Source organism: Diadema antillarum, unplaced genomic scaffold, assembly GCF_040938485.1.
Source record: "Diadema antillarum isolate AM-2024a unplaced genomic scaffold, OU_Dant_1.0 seq00001754_RagTag, whole genome shotgun sequence".
Lineage (NCBI taxonomy): Eukaryota > Metazoa > Echinodermata > Echinoidea > Diadematoida > Diadematidae > Diadema > Diadema antillarum.
Genome location: NW_027272436.1, coordinates 629,928 through 657,828, shown reverse-complemented (window position 1 = coordinate 657,828; position 27,901 = coordinate 629,928). Strand labels below are relative to the sequence as shown.

General features: G+C 41.2%; 1 protein-coding gene across 1 annotated transcript in view; it reads left to right on the top strand.

The window, feature by feature from the left end:
* Positions 1-26,124, top strand: part of LOC139712065 (uncharacterized) — a 36,359-nt gene extending 10,235 nt beyond the window's left edge. The window contains exons 8-29 of the mRNA XM_071623902.1: positions 1,325-1,435; positions 2,508-2,565; positions 3,106-3,210; positions 3,677-3,834; positions 4,653-4,865; positions 6,639-6,804; positions 7,441-10,419; positions 11,272-11,489; positions 11,957-12,187; positions 12,616-12,744; positions 13,838-13,936; positions 14,544-14,780; positions 16,158-16,378; positions 17,525-17,698; positions 18,747-18,828; positions 19,236-19,400; positions 20,247-20,424; positions 21,178-21,389; positions 22,455-22,551; positions 23,129-23,270; positions 24,499-24,625; positions 25,793-26,124. Coding sequence (XP_071480003.1) covers positions 1,325-1,435; positions 2,508-2,565; positions 3,106-3,210; positions 3,677-3,834; positions 4,653-4,865; positions 6,639-6,804; positions 7,441-10,419; positions 11,272-11,489; positions 11,957-12,187; positions 12,616-12,744; positions 13,838-13,936; positions 14,544-14,780; positions 16,158-16,378; positions 17,525-17,698; positions 18,747-18,828; positions 19,236-19,400; positions 20,247-20,424; positions 21,178-21,389; positions 22,455-22,551; positions 23,129-23,270; positions 24,499-24,625; positions 25,793-25,981 — 6,291 coding nt within the window. The 3' untranslated portion in view covers positions 25,982-26,124. The remainder of the gene's footprint in view (positions 1-1,324; positions 1,436-2,507; positions 2,566-3,105; positions 3,211-3,676; positions 3,835-4,652; positions 4,866-6,638; positions 6,805-7,440; positions 10,420-11,271; positions 11,490-11,956; positions 12,188-12,615; positions 12,745-13,837; positions 13,937-14,543; positions 14,781-16,157; positions 16,379-17,524; positions 17,699-18,746; positions 18,829-19,235; positions 19,401-20,246; positions 20,425-21,177; positions 21,390-22,454; positions 22,552-23,128; positions 23,271-24,498; positions 24,626-25,792) is intronic.
* The last annotated feature ends 1,777 nt before the right edge of the window (positions 26,125-27,901 follow it).

Genomic DNA, 27,901 nt, shown 5'->3' with positions numbered 1-27,901 from the left:
GAGGGCCCCAGGGGGCCTAAATTTGGACCGAAATTGTAAATTTTCATCTTTTTCTTGAAAACCTTTCACTAATTTTCACCAAACTTGGCAGGTAGCATCCCTAGGGGGATAGAATCTCAATTCCATCAAATGGGCACCATGCCCCATGTGGGGGCCCCAGGGGACCCCCCCCCCCCCCCCCCCCCCCCCCCCCTGTAAGGAATCTTTACAGATTTTCGCTAGAACTGGAAGTGATTGAGCTAAGTTAATACAATGAGTCAGTATATTGATGACTGTTGTTTCAAGTTTGTTCATGGGAGAATCAGGGGTGCCCTCCCCCCTCCCCCACCCCCTTGGGACCCAAGGAAGCGGGATGGGATGGGGGGGGGGGGGGTCCAAATGCGGGCCTAAATTTTCATCTTCTTGCTGAAAACAACAATGGATTTTCACCAAACTTGTCAAGTAGCATTCCCATAGGGATAAGATCTCAAAGTGTTTGAATGGGCACCATGCTTTCCTTGGGGCCTCAGGGGGTCCAAACCTCCTAAATTAATGAGTGTTAAGTAATATTTTTCTCTCGTTCTAATAAAAAGTGATAGGGCTATATGTCTTTTTTCCCAAGCTCCCAAGCTGCATAATCCAACGTTCTATAAAGTACAGTGTACTTGGCTGGTATTTTTACCAGTGTGATGGAATGTGTAAATGGACACCATGCCCCCATTCTCAAAGCTACAAATGTACCCCCCACCATAAGTTTCCAATGTACTCAGGTAAGAGTCTGCAAGAATGCATGGAAGGTGAACTTGCGATACTCAGGTGAGCATGTGACCCCCGAGTCTCTTGTTTTTTATAGTAACCTTTTCTGCAGCATCACCATAAAGCCCATAGCACGCACAGTGTAGCTTTGCTTCTTGAGTACAGTGTGTCTGCAATTGTATTACATGCTACCTCTCAGTCGTGTTTTTGTACATGTTACAAATTAGTGGTTGCTCAGTGTTTAGCATATGTAGAATATGTTCAGATATATTCAGATATTTCAATCGCTTCCCATCAAATTTTCAACATCTGAGAATCATTTGAAATCTGAAACTTATCATTTTTTCTTTTTCATGAAGCAAGGGGCTCAAAGCTTGGTATTTCGAAGTTAGGTAAACGTATACTGTGTTTAGATGCATCATTGAAAGTTTTGTCTGAGTTGGTATTCACATTTTTGAAAGATTTTGAAGCTGTGAGAATGGGTCCATCGAGGATTTTTGCCGTCATGGGATAATTCTTAGGTCCCGCAGCGTTGGTTGTGTGTTTTCTGTGAGTAATCAAATATGATATAATTCTCTCCTGTGTCCAGAGTCAGTCCAGAGTGCAGCCAATCGGAGAGACCGATATTTGGGACCAAGGGTCAACAAACTTTGGTAGGATTCCCTCTCCTCAGCGACAGAGTTCATTAAACCATCGTCAGGTGAGTGAGTGCCTCACGTTTTCAGTGTGCTGAGTGAGTAAATGCTAGGTCAGGACTATTTCCTCTTGGAAACTTTGCACTGAAAATGTGAAATTGTCAGTGTCTATCAGGCATTGAAGTGCCTCTGCATTCTATATGTCTTGGATATTTATTTCAGTAAAGTAAATTAAGTTTGGTTAGTTCAGTTAAGCTAGTTCGAGTTGATTTTATTGCTGTCTTAACCCTAACTATGCCGGGGGGGGGCCTCCGAGGCCCCCCCCTCAACGTTTCGGGCGATGTATCGCTATCGCGAGAAGCTATCGGCGCGACGTTTCATGACTTTTTTCTTTCGAGTCTCCCGCATCTTTTGACACCAAATTTTGCGATGCCCGGGTGCGCGGTTCCAAAGTTGCGCATAAATATGCACGTGCATGTCAGACCCAAAATTGCTAAAAAATGTAAATTTGTGTACAATTTCAATGCAAACTGTGTTTACAGGCAAATTTCATAAAAGCATGATTATTTTGGGGGTTTATTGATTAAAATCAATTAATAATGCATTTTCTTGTTCGGAACAATGTCACGGACAAATTTCATCGAAAAAACAATGAAAAACAAAGTCGAAAAAACAACGAAATACATAAGAAATTCAAAAAACAATAAAATACTCAAGAAATTTTTTTCTGATTGTGCAATTTTTTTCTCTTACATTTGCTAAGGACACTATAAAGAATATTTACACCAAAAATGTGCCTGTTTTGAGCTTTATTTAGTGATTTATACAAAATTGTCTGATTTCATGCATCATTATGGATAAATTAGCATAATATAGTGTACATGATAATTTTTGAAAAAATTAACTTCATGGTACTTTAGATATCATCATAGGCAATGCGTGTGCCAATTTTCGTCGTGATCGCGCGGCTCGACGGCCGAGATCCGGAGGGGGGGGGGCCTCCCAGGGCCCCCCCCCCCCCGGCTCTGTCATCTACCTAAATAGCCCGGCCTAGTTAGGGTTAAAACTCAAGCAGCCACAGTGTGTGGTTGTAGTTCTGTGTACTGTTAAGGCCAAGATGTACATGTACCATTACAGAGTGCTGCCAGAGACACAGCAGAGGCGAATTTCCATTCAGGGATGTCTAATCACTTCAGTAAGACTTTCAGTTTGGTTGAATTATTTGTCTTTTCTTTTCTCGCCCTAAACTGCTCAGTTGGTAGCCATTTAAATTGGATGAGTGCTCATGTAGAATCATATTTAGTCACTGTGCAGAACATTTCTTCATGACCTATATTTGAACTCAAAGACACAGGGAACAGTGAGAGATTTTGTTTAAACAAGGGCAGTCATTTGCACCCATTAAGTCATGGAATAAGATAACTGCAGAAATTGTCATCCTGTTCTCATTAAATTGGCAACACTGACTCGGATTGTGATGTGCTTGCCTTTAGTGACCTCAGCACATGTGCATATGGGAATGCTTTCATGCCATTATATTTTCTTTGCTATTTACTTGCTAGTCATAACTCCCTAACTCAGTGTCTTTGTCTCTGTCTGTTTGTCTGTCTGTCTGTCTGTCTGTCTGTCTGTCTGTCTGTAACTATCTATTTATCTATCTCTACCTCTTCATCTACTTCTCTCTTTTTTCTCCTTCATCTCTCTCCCTCCCTCAATCTCTCTGTGAATGATATAGTGGCCAGTGCCCCAAATCCTTTTGATGATGGGCCTTTCTCAAATGAAAATGGACTTGCGGTAGCAGATGCAGGCTTTGAAAGTCAAGAAGAATTCTTTGGTTCAGGTTAGTCAATGTGCTCACATACATGGTGTATCTTTTTTTTCTTTTCATTATTATTATTATTATCATGTGTGTGTGTGTGTGTGTGTGTGTTACTACATTGTGAATTGTGTGTGTATATTGATGCATTTTAAATGAACTATTTCATTTATTACAGTAACATTGTAGTTGTGATATCGTACATAACAAGTTTCTTTGAAATTAACTGACTGTGTCTGCTTGAGTTACAGGTACCTCATAGAAGAAGCAGCCATAAGATATTAAACTGTCATGGTGCAATGAAGCAATTTGTTTTTGCAAATTGTGTGCAGCACAAATAGAAATTGTTTAAAGAATACTAGCAGTTCCCTCGTGACATTTCTAGGACTATATTAATTTCCGGACAAACTGCGTTAAAAAGAGACAGTATCTACAGCCAACAAACACGTTCCCGTCAATTGTGTCATTTTCTAAAATGACTCACGACATTATTCTTGTGATGATTTGCCTTTTCAAAACAGAAAATGTGCCATTCCGATAATTCAAGACAAGTCTCTTACATTTGATCTCTCTCTCTCTCCAGACGACGCCATGGCAATGATTGAAAAAGATGAAGAAATATTTGAAGAGGAGAATATTTTTCGTCAGGTAAGCAGTTCTGTCTCATTATCCTTGCTACAGTACAAGCAGGTGTTGTTGACAAACTAAAGTGCCTTTCTTTGTACCTGAAACAGATTTAGAGTCTTGAAGTATACACACACACACGATAGCTGCTGTGACAACCTCACCTGGAGTGGCTACTATGTCTCTTGATTCCTTGTCATGAAATAGAGTGTGACATGTAAAGAAAATTTCTTGAACATGTCAAGTTTGTGGTAAAGAAAACTGATGTACATTCTATCACTCCACTTGGGGACAAATTGGTTTGTAAACTTGTCTGAAAATGATGGCACTCTGTAAGCTGCATTACATACATGTGAGAATAATCCTTCTTAACCCGTATCGGGCCACATATGGGATATTCCATAGTTTGTCTGAACGCCACAGGGGCCACATACGGAACATCCCGTAGTAAATAAAATGACATATGAATGACGTAATTCACTTCCGCTGAGTACTATGACTGTATTATGCATCGAATGGCAGCATGTTATATACCATATCAAAGAGATTTTTTTCCTCTTTCAAATGATAATTTGATTAATTGCTAATGAAGAGCGATTGTTTGGAGAGTTGTCTGTTTGTTGGCGCGTGTGCGCAAACGGTGCTGGGCCACTTGGGTGTTTGTGTACACAGGTGCGTTGGCCCGATATGGGTTAAAGAAAGCACATGAAATGAATTGTATTTCGCAAGCAAATTTGATTCATCAACTTTCAGGGCATCAGGTGCCAAGAATTTAACATTACACTGTATGCAAGACTCCAGGGAAAATGTACTGAATATCATTTTATTTTTGTATTGCCTAGGATGAGCACATGTCACATGACCAAGGCGATCATGTGGAGAATGCGTCTGCGTGGGAACTCCCCGACGGCAGCCAGCTGAGTCTGCGCATGTCACTCAACAGGTCTAGGGTGTCGCCGTGGGAACAGGATGCCAAGAGAGTGTCTCTCGGAACGTTCATTGGGATGAGATCAGAAGCACTGGGGTCGTTGTCGGAAGACGTACACTCTGGCAAGGTATTTTAGTATTCAAAACTTTGGGGAATGAGGAGGAGATGGCACACACAATCACATTAACTGCACAGGCAAAAAGCTAGTACTGTGAAATAGTATACTGTTGCTGCTGCTGCTGCTGCAAATTAAATTCATGTTATGAATATGAACAGTTATGATGATGATGATTGTAATTGTATTGGTTATGAATTCCAGCCCCGGCGATACGGTGCAATTAACTCACTGATAAGAGGCCAAAGTTTTTTAATTTGTAACGGTCATCTGCACTGTGCGGAGGGAAGGACAAAAAAATCTTGAAAGTTCACCTCCTCGTATCTTCCGTATTTTCCCACCAAATCCCTTGAAACTTCACACATATATCTAATATGGAAATATCATCCTTCATATGATTTTGGGGTGAAAGTGCGGATGTATCTTTCGAGATATGTGTGTTTTTCTGTTTGAGTCGACCGTGGGAAAGGGTTACGATTTTTTCTGGACATAAGTCTGAGCCTGCATGAATATGCATTTGATTAACATATTGCTAGTCTGTATACACCAGACTCACTACCTGCGAAGTTTCATTGTTTTAGCAATTAGTAGTGAGGTGAAAATAAGAGCAAAAAGACAACGGAATTTAAGAGAAAATACTGGACATGCACAACTAGATCATCCTCCTGCGCATGCGTTCTCTACTGGTCAGTGCATGCTTAGCCAATCAGCAGTGTCAGGTTTGGCGCAATGAGACAGGTTTCGGTTTTTGGTCCACGGGGTGGTGAGTGGGCAAGAGAGGAACCCTGCAATGTGCTTCAACTGTTTCACGCAGCATGAAAACAGATACATTGGACTGCGTACTGCTTTTAACGTTACGTGTATGGATTTTACGTGGGTCACGAGTGACAGTGATATCGATTTTTTTCTGGACATATCCGTTGGCCAAATGATACAGAAAAGATATTTAGAACACAATATGGATATACGACCATAAGTCATATACCGAAGTTTCAATTTGGAGCAGTGAAGGAAAATGTGAAAAAATAGCACTTGTTTTGAGACCAAATTTTCTGTTTTGGAAGCTAAGTTTTGACGTTGTTTTCACAGGTTTATCCTCAATAAAACCCCAAATGACTAACATTGCGAGTTAGAGAATAGTTTCTTCTTCAATTTGCTGTATAGATTTAATCATTTGATGGCTTCTGAGGTGAGATATTGCGATTGTCCTGCAACACTTCCCCAGCGGTTTTGCGTACTCAAGCTGTCTACTTTATGCGAATGAGGCTTTGAGGTGTACTTTTGGCGAGTTAATTGCACCGTATCGCCGTGCCTTACTCTAAAGTATAATATAAATGAGAGGTTTTGTTGTGCCAATTCTGCCTAGCCAGATGCTCACATCAGCAATAATAATGAAAATTATGATAAAGATGACAGCATGTATTATGCCAGCTCCACCAAATTAGATTCTCAGTTGTGTGAAAAATAGTCCCTTTAATCCATGCAGAGCTCAAGAAAATATAACAATTGATATAGTAATTGTGCTTTCTACCAGGTCTTGTTTATAGAAAGAAAGGAAAAGGCATTAGGCAAAAGAGAGCAAGTAGGCAAAAATTGGAGCAAACACAATGAGAAAAAAAAAATTAGAAAGAACAGACATGAGTGTCACGCTTATGCTGAAAGCAGCAGCAGTGAACAAGTGATACAGCAGTGCAGTCAAATTTTGCCATTCAAAATGCAGCATGATGTGTTGCAATGGTCATGGATGCCTCGTATCATGTCTTCTGATTGCCTTCCCTCTTGCAGCCAAACTTTGGGGACGGGACGATAATTTCACCCCCACCCAGGCCCCCTGTTGCGTGGGTGAATAGCACCAGTAACCATGACAACGGAGGTGGTGCCCATTCTGATGAGTCTGATGACGTGTACGCGGCGTCGGAGAGAGAAGCTGGCGTCGGACAATATACTCATGGTATGTTTTTTGTGATGCATTTCTGTAATGTCCTGTGTTGCTGGCTATATAGTGCAATGAAAACAATTTGATTATCATGAGGCATCAGGTTTTTAGAAGATTTATGTCATGCTTGTGTAGGCTTGGACAGAGTCATATTACAGACAGGCATGTATTGTGTTTCATCCACTCCATAAAGAACATTAGTGCTGTTGAGATATATATCCACTTCTAACATTGTATGGAGAAGAAAATAATGTGAGAACGCACAAAGCCTTCAATAAGTGCACTTCAAGCTGTTTATATCTAGAAATATCAGAGATTTCTTTCTGCACTGTCTGTGACACACAATCAGTGTAGCATGTAAAACTGTGTATTTTTTTTTTGAAATTCATGAAAAGCAATTATATCTCAAGAAGAAAAAGTATCAGAATGACAGAATTTAAGTGCGGTGACAGTGTAAGGTAGTTAGCAGTTCTGTTCTGACAAAATTTTTATTTTTCACTGCATGTCACCAAACAGTAAAAGGGTTAATTCAGTATGTAGTGTATTGTCAGTGCTATAAACTAACAACGTTGAATAAATATTATTAGTCACTTCGCCCTCTATTGGCTTTGTCTACTTTCTAAATTACCTTTGTGTGTTTGTCCATTCCAGATGCCAGTCCCACAATTCCACACAGGCCCTCCAGTCATGCCAGCAGATCCAAGAATGACTTGAGTTTGGATCATACAACAAATAATGAACGTTTGAGCCTCCAGTCAGTAAAGAGCAACTCATCACTTGCAGCACTGCCCATCGAGTTTCCTGATGGAGGGGAAAGGAGCCCATATAGGAATTCGCTCACTTATGCAGGCACAAGAGACACTTCAAACTTTGACCTTGCCTCCTCGCAGGCCGGGGCTGATGGCGGGCAGCAGACGCCGCCGCTGGACATTACTTCCATCACCGCAGCTATTGCCCAGGCTTCCAGCACCGCCAACCCTCAGCAGCTGGCGGAGATGATACTGAAGATGTCGAAGCAGCGGAAGGCGGCAGATGATCTGATTCACAGGAGAGATGATATGGATGCTGAGAGCAATGGTGTAGCGCAGAGGGCAGGTAATAAAAGGGAGCCAAAACTCAAGGATTTGCCCAACAGCAGACAGAAGAGAGCAAACGCTTCTGCTGGGCGTGAGAGAACGAGTACAAATTCAGACCAGGATGTTGCAGAGGCAAAACAGAGGACTTCTCAGACGCCGAGACCTCCAGTCCTCAATGGTGGAGATAGATCCTCTAGCAGCATTGATCGGTCCTCGCTCGATGGGTCTGGTGGATCGGTGCAGGAGGGCAGAGACTCTGGTACTGCTAGGGTAACCCTCAAGAAGGCAGAGAAACAGAAGAGAACATGGCGAAAGAGTCCTGGATCTCAAACCAGGGTCAGTGGAGTGACAGACCTTGTGTTGAGGGACAGAGAGAGCAAGAGTCAAGAACTTGAGGGGGACCATGGTGATCAGGCTGAGAAGCAGCGACAGCCGCAAGGAGTCGACAAGCATTACGAGAAAAGGCTTTCTAGCTCATCTGGAGATCCTGTTGAGAGAAGTATTCCATTACCGTTGAAAGATGCAGACTTTAGCCAAGATTCAGGGATGAGTGCAAGAGATAAACCTTCGGCAAAATTTCGGCCTCGGCAACAGGAGATTCATGTCAAGGAAACAAGACATAATGCTCTTTCAGGTAGATTAGTTGGTCGTGACCAAGGTTATAGTAGACAACCTGCTGGAGGTAATGATTATGGTGGCAGATTGTCAACCATTCCAAAGTTAGTCAGTGGAACTATTCCAAGGCCACAAATATCCGAGAATGCACCAGTAGCCTTGAGACGCAGACCAGAAGAGATGAGATCAGGAGATACCATTTCTGGAAACGGGCATATGGAAAAGAGGCAAGGAGATCGGAACGGTGTTGATAGAAATGAATACTATGCAAGATTAAAGTCGGGCCGTGATGATGACCTTATACATCAACAGGAGAATGAACGAGATCCTGGTGTTGAGTGCAGAAGTGAAGCCATTCCTGATGGGGAGCCAACCAGAAAACAGTCGGCAGCGTCCAGTAAACTGCTGCCGATGCATCACGCAAATGGTGTCGGCAGAAATACCCCGGTCAATAGGAATCATCAGAGGTCAAAGAGTGCCATGGTGGGACAAAACCCGGTTTCCAGCAGCATTCCAAGAAGACATAGAAAGTCATTTGAGAACTCATCTTCCATTGAGAGAATGCAAGTTGACCGTTCTTTCATTTCGCAAAACGATTGTGGTGTAGCACAGTCTCCCGAGGGAAAGATATCTTCCAATGTGTCTCCCATGAAACTCAGTTTTCTCAATGGAGTAGAGACTGGGCTGCAAAATTCACAAATGTCAACCCAACATAGTGGGTATGTTGCAGAGTACGATGACAGCATAAACTTTGAAGTAACAAGGAATGAAGCGTCCAGAGTTCCAGAGAGCTTTGACGATGCTTCTAGATTCTCAATCGATAGCCAGGCAGACATTGTGATTGGCAAGCACCGGATCAAGCAGACTCCACGTGAAAGAAGAACAGTGAGCCAAGAGCAAGAAAAGTACAGTGAGCAATACAGAAAAGGATCCAGCGGAGACCGTAGAGATTTTGTATCTGATGCAGAAGCCGACTCGGGCTTCAGCAGCGAACATCCGCAAAGGATTTCCGGAGGTAGTACTGACAGTAGGATGGCAGCACCAAATATGAAGGAAAACTGTGCCACAGACGTGAGCAAGCACCCTCGCACTGTGCCAGAAATTTTCACAGAGGATGTGGAATTTCCTGCCAATTTCTCGGCATTGAGTAGAGAGATAATATCGCCCACTCCTTCGCCAAGGCACTCACCTAAGCAGTCTCCAATACCGAGTACTGGACAAATGCGAACATCACTAGACCTGGACCATGATCGGACTTTGGTAGCTGAAACCGACAATCTGTCAAGTCCTAGAAGTAATAGGTCATCACAAAGTCCTAGTCGGACAGGTAGTGTTTCGTCAAACAGTAGTTCTATGAGCTCTACTCCCAAGCGCAAGACTGAGCCAGAACTCCGTTCTTCCACTGGGCGTCCACCGGTCCTTGCTTCCGGAATGGACACTGTGGTCTCTCAAACTATTCTTTTGCAGCCACACCCACAACCCCATCTTCACTATCAGTCTGTGACTACTGCTCCAGATCTTGCACAGCGGCCAATCTCAGCAGCCCCTCTGGGCCCATCCCGCTTCTACACAAACCAAGCCCTGTCAGACACGGCACTCCTCAGTCACTACGTCAACGACAAACCCATATCGAGGCTTTCACCCACTTCTTTACATAGCCTCCAGGATGGCCTCCCTCAACCTGCCCCAGGACAGATGGGATTACAACTCGGTCCCATTCCAAGTCACACAAATCTGTACTTGACCCAGCATGCCAGTCAAAGGGCGGGTGTCTACGTGCCTCCTCCACAGTCGTTGTCATCGACAGTCCCAACGGCTGCAGCCCTAACCAGTGTCTACTACACCATGGGTGTGCCAGCCCCATCCCGCCCGCTTGGCAGGGAAAGACTGTCTCCAGATCCCACCGCCACCTCCTTGCCAGCCACCATTCTCCCACAGAGTGAGTCTTGTGTTTTGTCTGATGATATTTGATTTGATTTGATTTATTTATTCTCTGTATGCCATTTTTTTTTTCAAATACATCAACTTTCTGCAATTTCATTAACAAAGTACAAAATACTGGTAGTATATTTTATTCAATTTTCATCATTTTCATCAATTATGCAATACATCTGTAGTATAATTACATGAGTAACATGTTAATAATTTGCATACAGAACGATTGCCAATAATAAGCACAACGCTTGACTGTTTGGCAACCAATAACAAATAACATTATAGTGAAGAAAAACAAGAGGGTCCAACATGATGCTCGTGGAATAAGGGTTAGGGGGAGAGAGAGAGAGAGAGAGAAGAAAGGAAGGGGAGGAGATGATAAAAACCTCCGGATACTAGTCAATCTATTAATACTATTAATATTACAATCTACTAATACTATTTCAATCATCTAGATTACACTTGGTGGGTCTCGGTTACACCATATCACAACAAGTAGGCCCAGTAATTTCTTTCCGGCCAGTTTTGTTTGGAGATGCTGAACTGTCATGGTTTATGAGTAGGGGAAATGTTTTCTGCATTAGATGTAATATATCATGTACAATAACAGTTCCGTGTTTATTCTTTATGTATAGATCCATGTATTTGCTTTTGGATGTTAGATATGTAAGTTGGTATGATGGTAAGTAGATGATTAGAAATATAAAGATATGTGCTGGTATGTAGAAATAAATGGATATAGAGATGGAGATGTCGATATCACATGTAAGAGGGGAAAAATAAGAAGATGTTTAATCGTTGAAAATGCCTTATAAGGGGTATGCAACCATGAATCAGAGAGAAACATATATTGTAGGTGATTATTGTGGGATTTATTCTGCCCCTCTACACCCTAATTTGATAGGATTCCCACAGTCCATTGTGTCTGAGCTGATGGTGCCACCGCATCACCGTTTCCATGACGTTGCCTGTATCGGGATAGCTGCCCAGGATTCCCTCCAGCTTCATAATCCATCCTCCCGCTGGCTGCAGTGCACAGTGGAGGTAGTGGCACTCTCTATCAATGGTGAAGAGGTAAGCCCCATGGGATGCCAAGAAACTTGGTCTTCTCTACTTGATCTTCATGTCAAACTATAGAAAGACAAATGAAAGAAAGACAAAAAGAACAACTATAGGTGTCTTTTAATGTTTACTTCAAACACATTTGTTATTTTAGAAGCAGGTGAGGTAAATATATTGCCTTGTGGTTTATACTGGTGAGATATGGATGATTTCTTTATTAGTGTTTGTCTCCAGCAATTTTTCATTTCAAGTGACTCTTGTTACCTCTGTAGGTAAGAATGACATCTTTTATGTTGCAAAGCTGAAAGGGTTGTCATGGCATTTGCATTTTAGTTAGCACAGCAGTATTTAGTGATTCCACAAGTAGTTTTATGTCAAAGTGTGACTAAAATTTGTAAGATGTTGTAATTATTGTCAATTTGTGAAAAATCAAACAAACAACATTAAGTTGTCTCCTTACTCTGGTTCTATTTGTCCAGTTACCGCCTGAACATCACCGCATCTTCGTCACCCAGCCGCGCCTGATCATCGGCCCACAGACATGGGAGTACCACAAGGTTCTCTTTGCCCCGCGCCAGCCGGGGATCCACGAGGCAACGATCCAGGTGGGATCCAGTCCCGTGGTGGCCGACAGCGAGGTGGGGCTTGTCAAGGTCACAGCCCCACTCATGACGACGGTCAGGGCAGTGGCAGAGTTGCCAGAAATAGAGGTGAGTGGGACAAGCCCCACCTAAAAAGCTCCAACAACCTGCTGGGTAGACAGACTGACATCCTTTTGTTGAGTTTTTGCAACCTACCTTAACCTCCCACTTCTGTTTTAAAACAGATTCTTGTTTGTGACAAATGGCATTGGGGATGTCCGTTTTGCATTGTAGCTTAAACCATCTTCCACTCCCACTTTAGCATAACATAATCCATTTCTCAACAAATTGTCTATTTTCATAAGGTGCTTGAGGTACTTCCTTTGCCCATTGAGCTTAAACCTCCCATCCCCCCCCCCCCAATAAATTGCTTCTCATGCCCTAGAGATACAAAGGCTGTAAATCTAATGCGTGTGTGGTTTATATCTAAAAGATATTCTACCCACTTCTGACAGTGAACACTTTAATATCTCTGACATCTTCCTATGCTGCTACAGGTGGAAGGCACAGCGAAGAGCTCCATTGATTTTGGACAGATGGTCTTGGGCGCCGAGAGGTCAAAGGTCGTTCATCTGATGAACAGAGGGCTCTCATCTATTCCCGTCCGTCTCTTCTTTGTCAACACTGTGAGTGAATTGCTTGAAGTTATTTTGTTCTGCAAACAAGACTTAGTGACAATAACTTTGTATGGCATCTGCACTATGCCTGCACTGTCCAGTAGATGAAAATTTATGTCTAGCAGTTGGGGAAAGCTGCTGTGAAGGGACTCATATTTGAAATAGGGGTGTGTTCGAGCGCTCTCCTAAAGCGAACTGTACCGTATCGTGCCCACGCCACAGGAGTGCTCGAACGCTCCTAAAGTGTACCGTACATACTGTACCGAGCCAAAAGTGGACCACTTTCTGATGTGCTCCAAAACCGTACCAAAAGCGTACCAAAAGTTTGCTTGTGAGAAAGCGCGTATCATGCACATATGTCATAATGCAAAGACATCATTCTCTTTGTTCGGGACATCATCTGTAAGTAGTTCAAGCGTAGCAGGTGAATGACCCTTTTGCTACAAAATGCATGACCTCTTCTAAAAATAACTTGTGAGGTATGCTTTCTCCACAAAGTGCCCAAACGCTCCAAATCTGGCACAGTTCAGTACGGTATGCTTTAATTAGGTGATCCGAGTATCCTCTCGGATCACCTTCTGTTTTTGTACGGATTCTTTCTTCTTCTTCTTCTTCTTCTTCTTCTTCTTTTTCTTTCTCCTCAAAAGTTGTGTAGAGGTTAGCTCAGAAAGTCCTCTGCCTATCAATTTCAAACTTATACCATATACGTATCATGTCCCAAAGATGACAGATCTAGTTCAGTTTGCTCTGGTTCGCTTTAGAGCTCTCGAATGCACCCTAGAATACAAGGTTTACAGCATTGCTTGTCCATCTCGGTTGCTCAATGTAGATTCTACATCTGACTAGACTGAACTGTTAATTTGATGCAAATGAGTATAAGTTGTTTCTTTTATTTCGTGTATTATTATGTATAATTTAGTGATTGCATTACCCTGTAGTTATTTGCTGATACTTCTGATGCTGCTTTTCTGTCTGTCCTGTCCAAGATGAGTACTGTTCTGATAGATGGACTATGGCCTTTAACCCGAAGGGTGTAGAAAAGATTGAAGGAGACAGGGAGAATTGCATTCCTGACAATGTCTGTTCTTTCTTCTTGTTGTAGACCTCGGCTTCTTGGTATGGTGCATCCATGCAGACCAGTGACAACCAAGCCCAATCTACTACCACGTCGCCAGGGCGACCCCTCCACATCACACTGCCGGTAAAGACCCTCCAAAGCTCTGTACTAATTGACATCTTTATGCTTGCAATGTGTGCTTTGATACAGATTTTGTATTTTCAGTGGTTGATGTGTCATGTTGTTTGTCCATTCTCAGATCTGTGGATTTTATGTGGGATAACATGGGACATTTCCAGGTAATGCATGTAGAATTTTTCACACATGAACTAAAGTAAGTTGGGTTGAATTTATATCAAAATATATAGTGAATAAAACAGAATAATTAATACCAGAAATTTTTGCTTGCATGAAACTTCCATAAATATCGCATGCAGCCCCAATTTGTAAAAGTAAAATGCATAGGAAAGCTTTTGTCTACAGAATCCAATACATGAAGTGTAATACAGGGTATGCATATTTTTTCACGCTCAGCATTCCGCAAAAGTTTCATGCTTCAAGTATAATTATTTCCTTTTACAGTATTCCTGTACTTGCTTCATGTAAATTCCACATTGACATATACATTGTAGATTATTCAATTAGTGCCATATTATCTGCGGTTAAAAAATTAAAGTTGTCCATGAAGGCATTTTTGCTTTTTATTTACAATTCATAAACTTCAATAATCAATTTGTGTGTGTATATCTAGGGCCGGTCGACAGGCACAGTGGACGGTGACCCAGGCCAGCGTCCAGCCATTGCTATCAAGCTATGGACACAGCAGAAGGGACCCCGCCCTGACTCACACCCACTCGGTCCACCGGAAGATGTCCACATTGACCTAAAGATCGAGCTGGATGTCCCAGACAGGATTGTTCCCTTGGCTGACCTCAAGTTGACTGCTGAAGTCGGCATTGCCAAACTTCATTTGCCAGACTCGCTGGCGGTAAGCCCCCCCCCCCCCCCCCCCAAAAAAAAAAAAGAAAAAAAAAAGAAAGAAATAAAAAGGAAAAGTAACAATAGCAACAACAAAGAAGCATTCTACAACAGAAACATTAGTACTGTAAACACACAAATTTTCCCGATACATTAATTTTTGCACATTTCGAGCTACTCTTGGCTAGCAGGAATTCTAAAACCTGCAAAATATCTTCACAATTTTCTCTGCACATTTTGAATGGGTTGACAATCGTGCAGCACAAATTCAAGAACCCGCAAATATGTTTTTGAGCCACTCAGTGGGAAAAATTAATCACGTTAAAAAATTGACGTTTGCAGTATAACATTTGTATACAAGTAGATTAGGCGGAAATGTGTATTATGCATTCACAGAATCCAATGTAATCATCTGAGTTGCTCATGATAAAGGCATAGTAATGTAGTAGTATAGGTAGTGTATAAACATTATACTTATGTATTCCTGTTTTGTTTGTCTATTTATGTAGGTCTAAGCACTTATCAGTTGTACCATATTGAAGACATGGCTTCACATTGTAGGGGAATCTGGAGATCAAACAAAATACCAGATGTATGCGGGCAGACTTGTAGTACTTGTGCAACAAATTTGATGTGGCTGGGCATGATTAAATGTCTCTGTGTCCACAGAAATTTAGAGATTTGATGTTAAAGATATCATTATTTGTGAGGGAGATAATGGTTTCAGCACGTAAGTTGCTTAATTTGTAATATTAGAAGGTGTTACATCTACCTGCATAGCCTCTCCAGAGATGCCAGCTGCATTACTTTTTTGCAGTATTTTGTGCTGTTTTCTGCCAAAAATGTGCCTTTTTTAGCCGTGTGAATACTAGAACGGCAATGCTGTTTACAAAGTTGCATCCCCTCCTCTCCCCGTCAGCCACTGTCGGTGGGCATGAGACGGAGTGTGAAAACCGCTAATACTGAATGATGCCCATGATATCTAGGGTACCCGTATAGGTGACAACTCTCATACTGTTAGAGGATGCAGGTTCTTTCCAGTTAACGGATGGCTGCAGGCTGTGTCGTAAGAATTACAGTCCATCATTCTCATGTCTAGAGAGCTCGTACCACCATTGGGGCAGCAGTGCAGAAGGCTCTGGCATCTCAACACTTTCTGTGCTTTGAGTGCCGATTGGTACAGAAAACCCTTTACACACTGTGTAAAGTCCCTGGCACAAAAAGGGTTAAACAGGAGACCATGAGTTCAAATCTGGCTCAGTGGGCATATCTCCAGTCGAGAGGTTTTAAACTTGTTTCTTGCAATACGGAGTGCAGTTGGAACTTGCATCATGAAGATTATACAGTCATGGGGACTTATTCTATCAATTTTGTTTTATCTCGACAGCGTGACCAGGCGCTGAGATTCTCAGCCCTCCTGGGAAGCAGCATGAGCCGCAACCTGCCTCTGCTGAACGCTGGCAACCTCATGCTGGACCTGAGGCTGAGGGTTGGCCAGTGGGGTGACTGCTTCAAGGTCCTTCCAGACTCCCTGGTCCTAGCCCCAAGCCAGGAGCGGGACGTGGTGGTCAGTTACTCGCCGAAACAAGTGTCCACCCCAGAGGAAGTGTGAGTACACAGAGGAAATTTGTGCTCATTTCACACAACATGAAGCTAGAATGAGAGTAGCAGCCATGCAGATTTTTTCCCTCTTGTATGTAATATTGTTTCCTGTTGTATATAATATTGTTTTATATCTTTGATTTCAAGGTAGGTATATTATTGGAGTATAAACGCTATGCTATTTGCATGTTTCCTCACGTTTGCCAGTCCTGTAGCATGATTGAATGTCCTCGTCATGTGGTCAAGATTCCCCCAGTCACTCAGATGTCCAACAGCTCTACCCCACTTGACCTCTCTCTTGGTCTTATGAGACCTGTAATACCCATCTTTGCATCCATTCTTGTGCTTCATTCAAGTGGCACATACATTTTTAAGTCGTGTATGATGTAACAGAGTTTGGGGCAGGGTTAACCCTAACCTCTGATGCACTGACAATAGATATGATAGTTAGATTAAAAGCAGAGAGGATAGGGTGTTTCATGACTCTGTCCCAAATTCACAGAGGTGGTTTAGATTTAGTCCATGGATTAAAATAAGTGTGAAATAAGCATACCATTGACTTGTGAATATCAATGTGCGATTGTTGTTGGATATCTGTGGGCATATGCAGTCTGTCACCCTCATTTTTTATGCAGGAGAAATTTGCATAAACCGTGGCCTTAATTTAAACCACCATTGTGAATTTGGGCCTATATGTTTAGAGGGGTGAATGCCAACCCTACCCAAAAAAGGAGAGAAATACCAGAGAACATGTTAACTTATTGACATGGGCAGATTTATGTTAGTCAATGCCTGTTTCACAAATGTTGAGCTCAAACACAAGTCAGAAAATCAAACTTCGGTTTCTGAATACTCTGTTCTGATTGGCTGATACCTGGCTTAGATTAGATTATCTTATTTATGTTTGATTGGCTAATACCTGACTTACATTACATTACCTCATTTATATTTGATTGCATCTGCATATGCAATAAGACCCAGATTTTGCTCTACTGTTTTAACCCTTTCCTGTCAGGTACTGGATGACCCTTGCACTAATCCTATGGGAAATTGCAATAATCTGAAGGCAAGAGGCTTAATAATGCCATATTTTTTTTTTTTTTCAAGGAGTTTCATGTGACAAGCCAAGATTCTAATTTCCCTTGTGTGCAGACCTCTATTGATCCAAGTGCGGCCCGACGGACCAAACTTCAAGCTGATCCTCAAGGGGGAGGGGCTTACGAAGGAGAAATGGAAGCAGAAATCTGCGGAGACCAGGGCCGCTCCTCCGTTGCTATGCAACAAGTCCTCCATGGTATGGGGAGGTGTACCGCTGGGAAAATCGCTGTGAGTCCAAATTCCTCATCTCAGAATATTTGACTTAGTGCCCCAAATACATTTTTTAAATCTTCTTCTCAAACAGTTCTGAAGTATAGTAGCTTGCAATGGTACATTTGGATATAATTTCTCTGCGGTGGTAAGTGCTACTTTGGAAATTTACCAGATTTACCACTCAGATTTCTGATGAAGAAATAAAGAGAACACTTACTCTAAAGAGGCTTTTATGAACTTCATGAACGCTGCTAAGAACAATCAGATTATGAAGAATTTGAACAAAATTTGATGGGACTAAAACAGAAAAATTTTTGCTTATTGGAACACCAGTATATCAGCTGACTTTGTATCATCTTGGCCTGGCAGAATGACTCACATGGAAATGAAACTTAACTGTCTCTTTCTTCATTTACTTTGTACACTTCACAAAAGTAAAATGTTACATTGTTCATTTGTCTGTAGGTGTTGACATCATTTGTTACAGAATATATCTAAAAAAAACAATGCATTTTGTGGATGAACTTTGCATGGAACATTTAGGCATTGATGAGGGGTATAGGATGTGATTAATGTGCTTGAGACTATGATGTTATAGTGACCAAATATGTCACAAAAATGGGAATTTTACAACAATTTTGGAGATGGTTGCTTTTGCTTTCAGGAATGCAAATATTGTACTGCATGCATGCCCTCATAATGTAGTACACACGCAAACTGTGCAACTGCTGCCTGCCCATGTTGCATGTACGTATATTGCTTTCATAATTAGTACTCATGTAACCAGAGGGCAATATTTTGGCGGGGTGTTAAATTTGTGTGTGTTTTTGTCTCATGAAATTCGTGAAATATTACCCTTGTGGAATATTAAGCATCTACAGAAGTATCAAGGAGGGAAATGCATCAGTGTGTTTCAGCATAAATTGCCCTTTCCAGTAGGAGTCGAGCACAGGGAATGAGGTGAAGTGGTTCCTTATATGTCGATAGTCTCTGATTCAGAATGCTGTTTCCATCTTCACTGGAAGTTTCTGTAAGTGTGGTACATAACTTTGCTTCCCTACAGAAAACTGAATGCCATCCTCCGCAATACTGGCAGTGAGACGCTGCCCCTGAAACTCACCATCCGTGGCAGTGAAGATTTCCAGGTGAGGAAGAGAATTTTCTGCTGTCATATGTATGTAGGAAGAATTGATCAGGACTCCTGGAAAGGCTTGAAATATTCTCCCAAAATGGTACTGTGTTTTCATAGCTGAACTGGGCCCTAACTCCTCCGCAATTGCATTTACTGCAAACAAGGTGAGGCAAAGCAAAACAAAAGAACAGTGCACTTTTGCAACGAACATCCCATGACGTTTCAGAAATGTCCAAAGATTTTGGGGGTATGTATTTTAGGGACCAAGAAGCACACAAACTTGAGCCAGCGGATGAATGAAATATGATATTTGTGAAAATAAAGATAGAAATAAACTTGATAGCAGTGGATATAACAATTCTGCTGAAGGAAAACATATGGGAAACAAAATTATTTTTTTTTTAATGACATTCCCTGCAGCTCCTGAGCAGGAAAGGAGCAGAGGAGAAATTTTCCAGCAGTCGTCAAGTTGTTGTTCATGGCCAGGAAGATTACACCGTGAACGTCGTCTTCACACCGACCCAGCTGGAATGCGTCAAGGGGACCTTGGACATCAAGCCCATTAACAGCGACAGCAAGTACACAGTAAGTGGGGCAGCCGTAGCGGGTATTAGAGATTGCTTGGTCTCTGACCAAAGATGGGCACGTGTTCAGTCCCACATATAGAGATTGACAGTGGCAAGGAAGGGAGATCTCACTGAAGTGGGAAAACAGAAATACTACGGACTTCTCGGGATGGCACTAAGTGCTTGGTTTCCAACCACTTTCTGGTTACTTGTGTGTAAACCAAAACTAATACAGCAAACAACCACAAATGCATGGCTGTAGCATGCTAGTGAATTACCTTGTACAGCGGACTCCCGTTATAACGAAGTCCTCGAGACCAGCATTTTTCTTTTGTTTATCCAAATTTCGTTATAACTGAACAAATAAACGAGGAAAAAACATAGAGCGGATAATGTTGCGGCCTGAATTTTTACATCGTTGTAAGAGAATTTCGTTATAACGGGAGTGCACCGTATATAATACCATGTGCTCAACACATAGGTACCTACGTGTGTATTATAAAGTGCAGTTGTATTTTTGATATAGATGTTGATTGATTGAAAAGAATATGTCCTGAATGGACCAATTAGGGGATTTGAAAGGATGGCGTTGAACTTTACAGGAGATCTGCTTTAGGACACAGCTCCTTCCAAAGTATTATTTCAAGAGCAGAGGCAAACACATCCTGTAGTATTCCTTGCGAAATATGCAAACAGCCCAAGCAAGTTTGCATTCATCCTAAAAAAAGTTACAATATTAGCGACAAATTCCCCTGCTCCATGTTCCATGTTACAAATATATTGAACTGACGCAGAAGAATAAAGGCCCTTGCTAGTTGGTACACTTTTGTGTTATGACAAAGAATTCTTTGTCCTACCTCTAAAGCTGCCCCTGAGTGGATACGGTGGAGTCAGCAATCTCAGTCTGGAGGACGTGAAGCTGAGAGGGGACATGTATTCACAAGACATGGGTGCATTGACCCCTGGCCAACACACGGTACACACCATCAAGGTGCGCAATGTGGGACTCAGAGCCGCCTTTGTGAAGGTCATGTGCTTCAGTGGTAAGTTTTCACGCACTTTGATATCAGTAACCAATACTAGTGTGAGGTAATGTCATTCCCTTTGTCACAATTATATGATGGAAATACATGGTACCTTCTACTTACATATCTTCCCTGGGGTGACAAGAGCTTGTATCTCATTTGGCATGTATTCAAAAAAACAAAAAACTCTTAATTTAAGTTGAATTTCTAGAATACTGATTTGAGTTTTAGAGCATTTCAGTTATTAATGTAATCTAAAACAGTGTTTCTGATTTATCTAACATCAACACTAATGTCTCTTTGCAAAATTTAAAAAAAAAAATTGCTCTCTCGAAAATTTTTGTTTTTTGGATGGTGAGGTCTTGATACCCAAGGGACAAATATATCATTGGAAAAAAAAAAATATGCAAAAATAGCAATCATTATTATCAAGAATATTTGCAATTATCACTTGATGCAATAAGTGCATATCAAAATAAGTGGAGAAAATTCCAAACGACCCAAGGGGGGGGGGGTTATAATTTCAAAGGTGACTACAAAATCACCCAGAATGACTGACTGTCTTAATGAAAGATTTACCTGATAAAGTAATCCTTTTCTCTCTGACAATTAGAAGGTAGCAATTCAATTTGTAATTGTCAGCTAGCCTTTGTTTGTTTAAGCACAGCCATCTGTCTGTATTCATGGGACTATTACAAGAAGGCTTCACAGAAGATACGGCTGATACTTTGCCTATCTCTTTCTTTCTTTGTTCATTTGTTTGCGATACAGATCCCCAGACGAAGGCAAAGCTGACGAGTAGCCACCTGAATGTGGAGCCAAACGAGTTTGTGATATCGCCGAAGATGAGCAAGACGCTGACGGTGATCTACAACCCACAGGAGGCAGACTTCCCCTCCCCACACGACTCCCAGCCTCACACTGTGGCAGCAGTTGGACTCTTCTATGGAGACGAGGTCCTCAGACGATGCTACAGGAGGTGTGTGACAGGGTTCTGGCTATTTCTTCTTTTTTGTATATATATGTTACTTGTCCTACATGAATGCCGGTCAATGATTTCATTTCATTTCATTTCATTCATGTATTTAAGCACGGCAACATACTTCAGTCCAAAGACTGTTCTTCCCCAGGTCCGTGCGGATAAAATACAACTTAAATATACATGTATCAGAAATGAAAACAAAACTCATACATTAAAAAAAAAACACCTAGAAAATAGACAGATTGGTCATAATGTAATCACATGACCAGTGCGAGCAGTGATCTCACATCAGGTGATATAATGCAAAAATGAAATGGAAAACAGAATATTTGAACCAGAAGAAATGTCAGGTTTTTTAGCTTTTACAAAGAACCATGTATCACAATAAGCTGTTCCCCTTGCACACAATCTGTGATTAGCAGAACCCCGTCTGCACTTTGAATTTGACCTTGCTACAGTGGCTTTTAAGTATTTAGGGATCACCAAAGATGTGAAATGTAAGCAGTGTGAGAGCACACACACTTGGGAGAATAGTTAGGTCCACTCCAAAGTCACATGATTGTGCAAAGATGTTGTTTATGTACATGTATTGGAGCACGGGAATAGATGCTCAACTCCCAAACATGAGGTTTTGGGTATACAACCTGACATATACGTCATCAGGGAAGGTGTTACGTGTCTGCTACAGTGTACGTCCCTTCAGACAAAGGTTTTGCAGTGGGTACCTGACATTTAATAGTACTGTAGTCTTGTAAAACTTGTGTGTTAAATGTCCCCAGGAGAAAGTATATTACCTTATTTCTGGGAAGCGTTCGTTGAATTGAGGGTGATAAAGCAGCAAAGGAAAGATGAATGGTTTGAGGTGTTTGTTCAGGATTAATCAGTGTCCATATTTCACAATGCATCAAATAGATGAGTGCAGGAATATCAGTCTTTGCCATGGCTTCTAATCTTTTCATGCTAGAAGTCTATTAAAAATCATGCTACCACCTTCAGCTGAGAGACCTATTCTTTAATGTCGTATCTTGCCTTGCCTCTATCGGCTTTCTGCAGGGCGTTGGTTCAGAAACCGTCCGATCGCAGACCTCATCTCTCGGCCGACAACCCTCTGAGAGGAGTGTCATTTGACGTCAAATTCCTGGGAGAGGAGCATGCGAGAGAGGGTGAGTGTGAAGGAACGTTTTGTATATATGTGTGTGTTTACATTAACTCAGTCGTTACCATGAGTATTGTACTACATTCAGTGTTGATGCTACTGTACGGAGTCAGTTCTTAGAGGGGTTATTAAAAGGATCTATGCAATGTGCATGTTGATGTATGCATGTTGATTTATTGATTGCATGTTGATTTATGATACTCTGATCACCACTTGTGGCCAAATGAATAGTTAAAACGTGCCATATGTTATGAATAGTTTTTCGACATTTTTTTTTTCTTCAAATTACCTGGATCTGCCCATAAAAAAAAGACAGCTTCTAAACAAAGATTCTGTCAATCACTTCTATCTCAATCTCTACTACTGGTATATTATGATTTCTACCCATGAATACTATATTTGCCATAAATAGTTTTTGGCATGTATACCCTGGTGTGTGTGTACCTTGGTATTCTAATTGATTGACTTAGTGAAGTACTTTTGTGTAATTTTAGTAATTTGTGGAAATAAATTTAAACATGAATGTGAACGTGAACGATACGTTTTCCATCTCTTCCCCCCTCCCTCAATCCTATATGATTCAGAAATTTCCATGGCTCCCGAGCAGAGCGTGAGATCCCTCTTCTACTCCAGCATGTCAAAGGTCATGCTAAGCCTCGTGGGAAGGTTGAAGAGAAGGGGAGGGCAGTCGCCAGAGTTCGACAGGAACAAAGCCCCCCATGAAGAGTATGTATGGATTCTTTTATTTTTGACTTGTTTTCTCCTTTACGGAGACACTGCTCGCCGACATCACATGCTGCTGAATGCATACAATCTCCAACTAGAGATGCACAAAATGATGAACTCTGGGGAAATTTTTGGCCATGCATCAAAGTAGGAGTAGGATATAAAGACTCACCAGTTTTACTGTGTTTGATGGTGCTGTCCTAGCAAAACTGTCAACAAGTAGAGCATTGTTCTATTGTTGTGTGCATTTTGGATTTTCAAGTATTGTTTAATACATATTTGTTTTCTTAGAATTACCCCTAAGCAATGATGTGAAATACAACAACAAAGAAAAAGTAGCTGTGAGCTTACTAGTGTCATTATACAGCCAATTCAATTATTCATTGACTCTCAGACTGATTCTTTTGCTCTCCTAGGACTGCAATGGTGTAGTTTAGGAAAATAGGACCAACCAGTAAAATGTCTTTCATCACATACTAAAATTTATATCAGCTGTATCATAATGGCAGACTGCACTGTAGACGTGAAAAGTGTGTGATCAGGTAAATTCACTTCTTGGTAGACACCTTCTTTTGCGAACTTTCATCAGAGTGCTTAACCCTAAAGGCCCCGGGCTTTTTTGGCTTACCATTCTACCATAATTAGCACAAAATTAATCAATGAAAGTGATTAATTGTGAAAATAATTAGGTTTTTATGACTTTCATGACAGAGCACCGTTTTCCATGGGAAATGTACACAAAATCACAAAATTGTGCCTGTTTTGGGGCGACATTCCATTACAAAAATGGGCGTGGCTTCGCAAAAGTATGCGCAGACGTTGCAAATTTGGTCTCAAAAGTTGCGCGAGACTTGAACGAAGAAAGTCAAGAAGCCTTGTGACGAGGCCTTCTCGCGTTACAGAATTATAGTGCGAAACGTCGAGGGGGGGCCCACCTTTTATTAGGATCTCTCTGTGTGACTTTGTTTTTGGATAACTCGGCCATTTTAAAACCTATTTTCATCAAATGATGTTTGAATTCCTCTTAGAATTGTATGCTCTTTAACATTTCATAGAGTGGTTTCTAAGTATCTTGCAAAAATTGTAGACTGAATCCTCACCTCAACCAATACTATACCATCCCTTTAAAATGTGAAGATATTTTCAGCCGTGCTTTTCTCTCGATCTTGTTATTTATCTGTCTATCTCATTCTTTCTTATCCCTTTCTTCATATCTGTCTTTCTCCAGGCCTCACCAAGACACGCCCCATGGGGTCGTGCTGAAGGAGGACACTCTCAAGTTTGAGCCCGCCCTCGTTGGTCAGTCCCAGACACTGAAACTGACCTGCAAGAACACCAGCAGAGAAGCTCAAGTCGTAAGATAAACTTTGTTTTTTGATATTGTTACAGATATTTAGGGAAATGGGGAAAGGCGGGGGGGGGGGGGGGGGGGGGGTTTGTTGCCAGCCCCATTATCCTGACCCAAATTTCCATCCCTATATATCTGGAGTTTTACAAATCTTCCCTGAGTGTGATACAAAGTATTGCAGTGGGACTTGCAGTAACCTTGAAGAATGTTGTTTACTTTGAAATCAGAGCATTCAAGTTTACAAATGACCATGTGTCATGTGTAATCATATGGACACTTGTGTCCACAAGCTGCCTACAGTCAACTCTTTCTATGCCAGGGACTTTGGACAGTGTTAAAAATACTGTGGGGTTAACTTGACCATCCGCTTTCTGAAGTACACATGAGGTTTATGTTGCAGAGAATGGGTGACACTGTTCATCAATACAAAAAAAAAAGAACTGAATGAGATACAGTAATGTGCACTTTACACAGAGGGCTAGATTACCATGAAGTGGTTACAAGAAGTTAGTACTCCTGTTAAAGTTTGAAGTTGCAGATAAAGTCCTTCAATTTCGTATGGCAATTTGTGTGATGCATTAAATGGTTTAAGTGATGGTAATGGAGGAAGAAATTATGCTTCCCATAACGTTTGTTTGTTTTTGTGTTTGTTTTTGTTTTATTTTTTGTTTTGGGTAAGATTAGTCAGAATGCTGATGTGTTGTATGTGAGCCATTATTAGTTGAATAACTTGCAGAGTTTGGCTGTAAGTTTCATCTGTATTTTGGAAAGCCTGTATTACATATGCCTCTAGCTGAACAGCTATGTGCAATGTGCCATGCAAAGCCAAACACCTTTTTTCAGTAGGTTTGTACTATTTTTCACTTCTTTCTCAATGTTTATTGTTACTTTTTGTCGTGATTCAAACCATCAAAAACTTGTGAGAGAACACGTTTGTTGCTTGTGTAACTGGATATATCATCTCAAGACATTTGCTATACTTAATTCATGGGTGAATTATGGCGGATAGATGGAAGGGAAATATCAAGATCCTTTAATCAAGTAGGGAAGGTCATGGTACACATGTAGAGAAAAGAAATTAAGATCTTTCTTTGCTGCTTGCCAAGTTTTGTGAGCTGTAGTTACTCCGCCCCAAGTTTATTTTTTCCTGGTTTTCTTTGTTTATCTACATCAGGTCAAATTTCTCAGCCCGCAGCAACCGTTTCACATCCATCACCATACCCACACCATCCGGGCCAAGCACTTTGTCAGGATACCGGTCAGCTACAGGCCAAAGGTCCCAGGAAAGCACCAGGCATTCATGGTCATCCAAACCACCAGTGACCACAACCTGGTGATCAAACTGACAGGGGAATGTCTGTGAGACCCATCCAGACTTAGTAACTTGAATCTTTTAGTCAAATTGACCAGGAGACCAGCTCAAAAATCTTAGATCACCAGGTGGTAACATCCTGGTCATCAATTTAACCCAAAGACTGGCTCTTGGAGTCTAAGTGACACCAGTCACACAGTAATAGTCTAGCAAGCATAGGGTCTGTGAGAATCATCCTCAACAAATACTTGTGTTGATTATCTTTTGATGGTGGAGCTATGGTGACCAATGTGGCTAGGAATCATCTGGACCAAGTGACCACAACATTTGGGTCAAACCAACAAGGGGAGTGTCTGTATTACTGAACCAGACCACTAAGTGACCACTACATGGTGGTCAAGCATACTGAATGACAGCATTGTATGCATGATCCTAGGAATCAACCTGGCAGTCGGTGATGACATCATATACAGGATGCTGTTTGTCCCAAGAAAGACAAGCTGAGTCGGCAACAAGTTTGTAAAGCAAAAGTACAATTCAGTATGAAATGTTCCAAAAGTCCTTTCCTGTTCTTTAGAGTAAACATAGAGGGCTGAGGCCTGCACTTACTCATCCCATTTGGATTTGCTACTGTCATTCCAAAGTCAAATGATGTATGGAATTGCTTTGTTTATTTGTTTGTTCATTTCCATCTGAGAAGATGGCTGGATAGCCCATTGCAATGGTAAAATGTTTATGCTCTTGGCAAGGTGCATGGTTATCAAATACTGCATTTCTCATGGGCATACGTTTGATGATAGTCACCGAAAAGACTCTTCCACTTTCCTATGAGCTGTGAAGAACTTGTATTTACTGTGATGACATACATTTTGTGGGGTGTTTATTTTTGTGAATTTTTGTGAGTCGGCAACATACAAAAAATATTAGCTGTCATCCTGTCACGAAGGCGACAATGCACACATACATGTAATGGTACATAGTGCATGAACAGGGTGCGTGATTATACTGTATACGCCATATATTCATCTTGTCTAATTTTTCGTGAATTGGGACTTCCAAACCATTTTGCGAGTGGTTTGATTCGCAGTCGTGGAGTACAGTCCTGAATGGAGAAACGTATGCATGCATGTCAGCCACATTCATGTCGGGATCAGATTCAATATTTTCCCATGTCTTTAAATGTGTGAATAGCACCCGACTCATGAAATTCGTGAAAATAAAAATCCTATGGAATATTTCCCATATACAATATAATTTTGAAGGCCTAAGTCATGGTGCACCTACTGTGTGAATGAATTTGTGCACTTCCTGATTTTTCCGTCCACTGCTGTACTCCGCACAATCATGAATGTAAACACTCACTAAAATATCGGGAAGTCCTGACATGCAAAAAATCAGACTCACTAAATATATTGGGTGTACAGTATTGCCTTGAAGCAAAGACTTGATCGAAGTAAAATATATGGAGAGTAAAGGCAAAGAAGTGAAAACAGCATAGTGAAATCATATAATGAGCAACTTGTTAATATCATCATATGAAATCATTTAAAGGGAAAATCCAGTCCAAATATAAGTTAGTCTGAAAAAAAAAAAGAGATTAAAATCTTGCAAGTTCAACCGTAAAAATTTGACTGAAATTGGATTTAAAATAAGGAAGTTATGACATTTTGAAGTTTTGCTAATTTCTTCAAAACAGTTCTTGTACAGTGGATATGAATATGCAAATGAGTGAGCTAACAATGTCATAACCTCACAATTTTCCATTGTTCCTGTACAGAAAAAAAAAATGGCGAAAATTCAATGTTTCTGTCATTGAAATCTGAAACATAATGTTATTCCTGATTGAATAACTTCAGAATAATGAACAGTTGGATATACCAGGATTTGAGCCTCGGGCACAATTGCATTTGAATGAAAAACTGTAAATTTCAAAATGTATGTATGAACGATATGGCAAGTTGAGAGGGTACG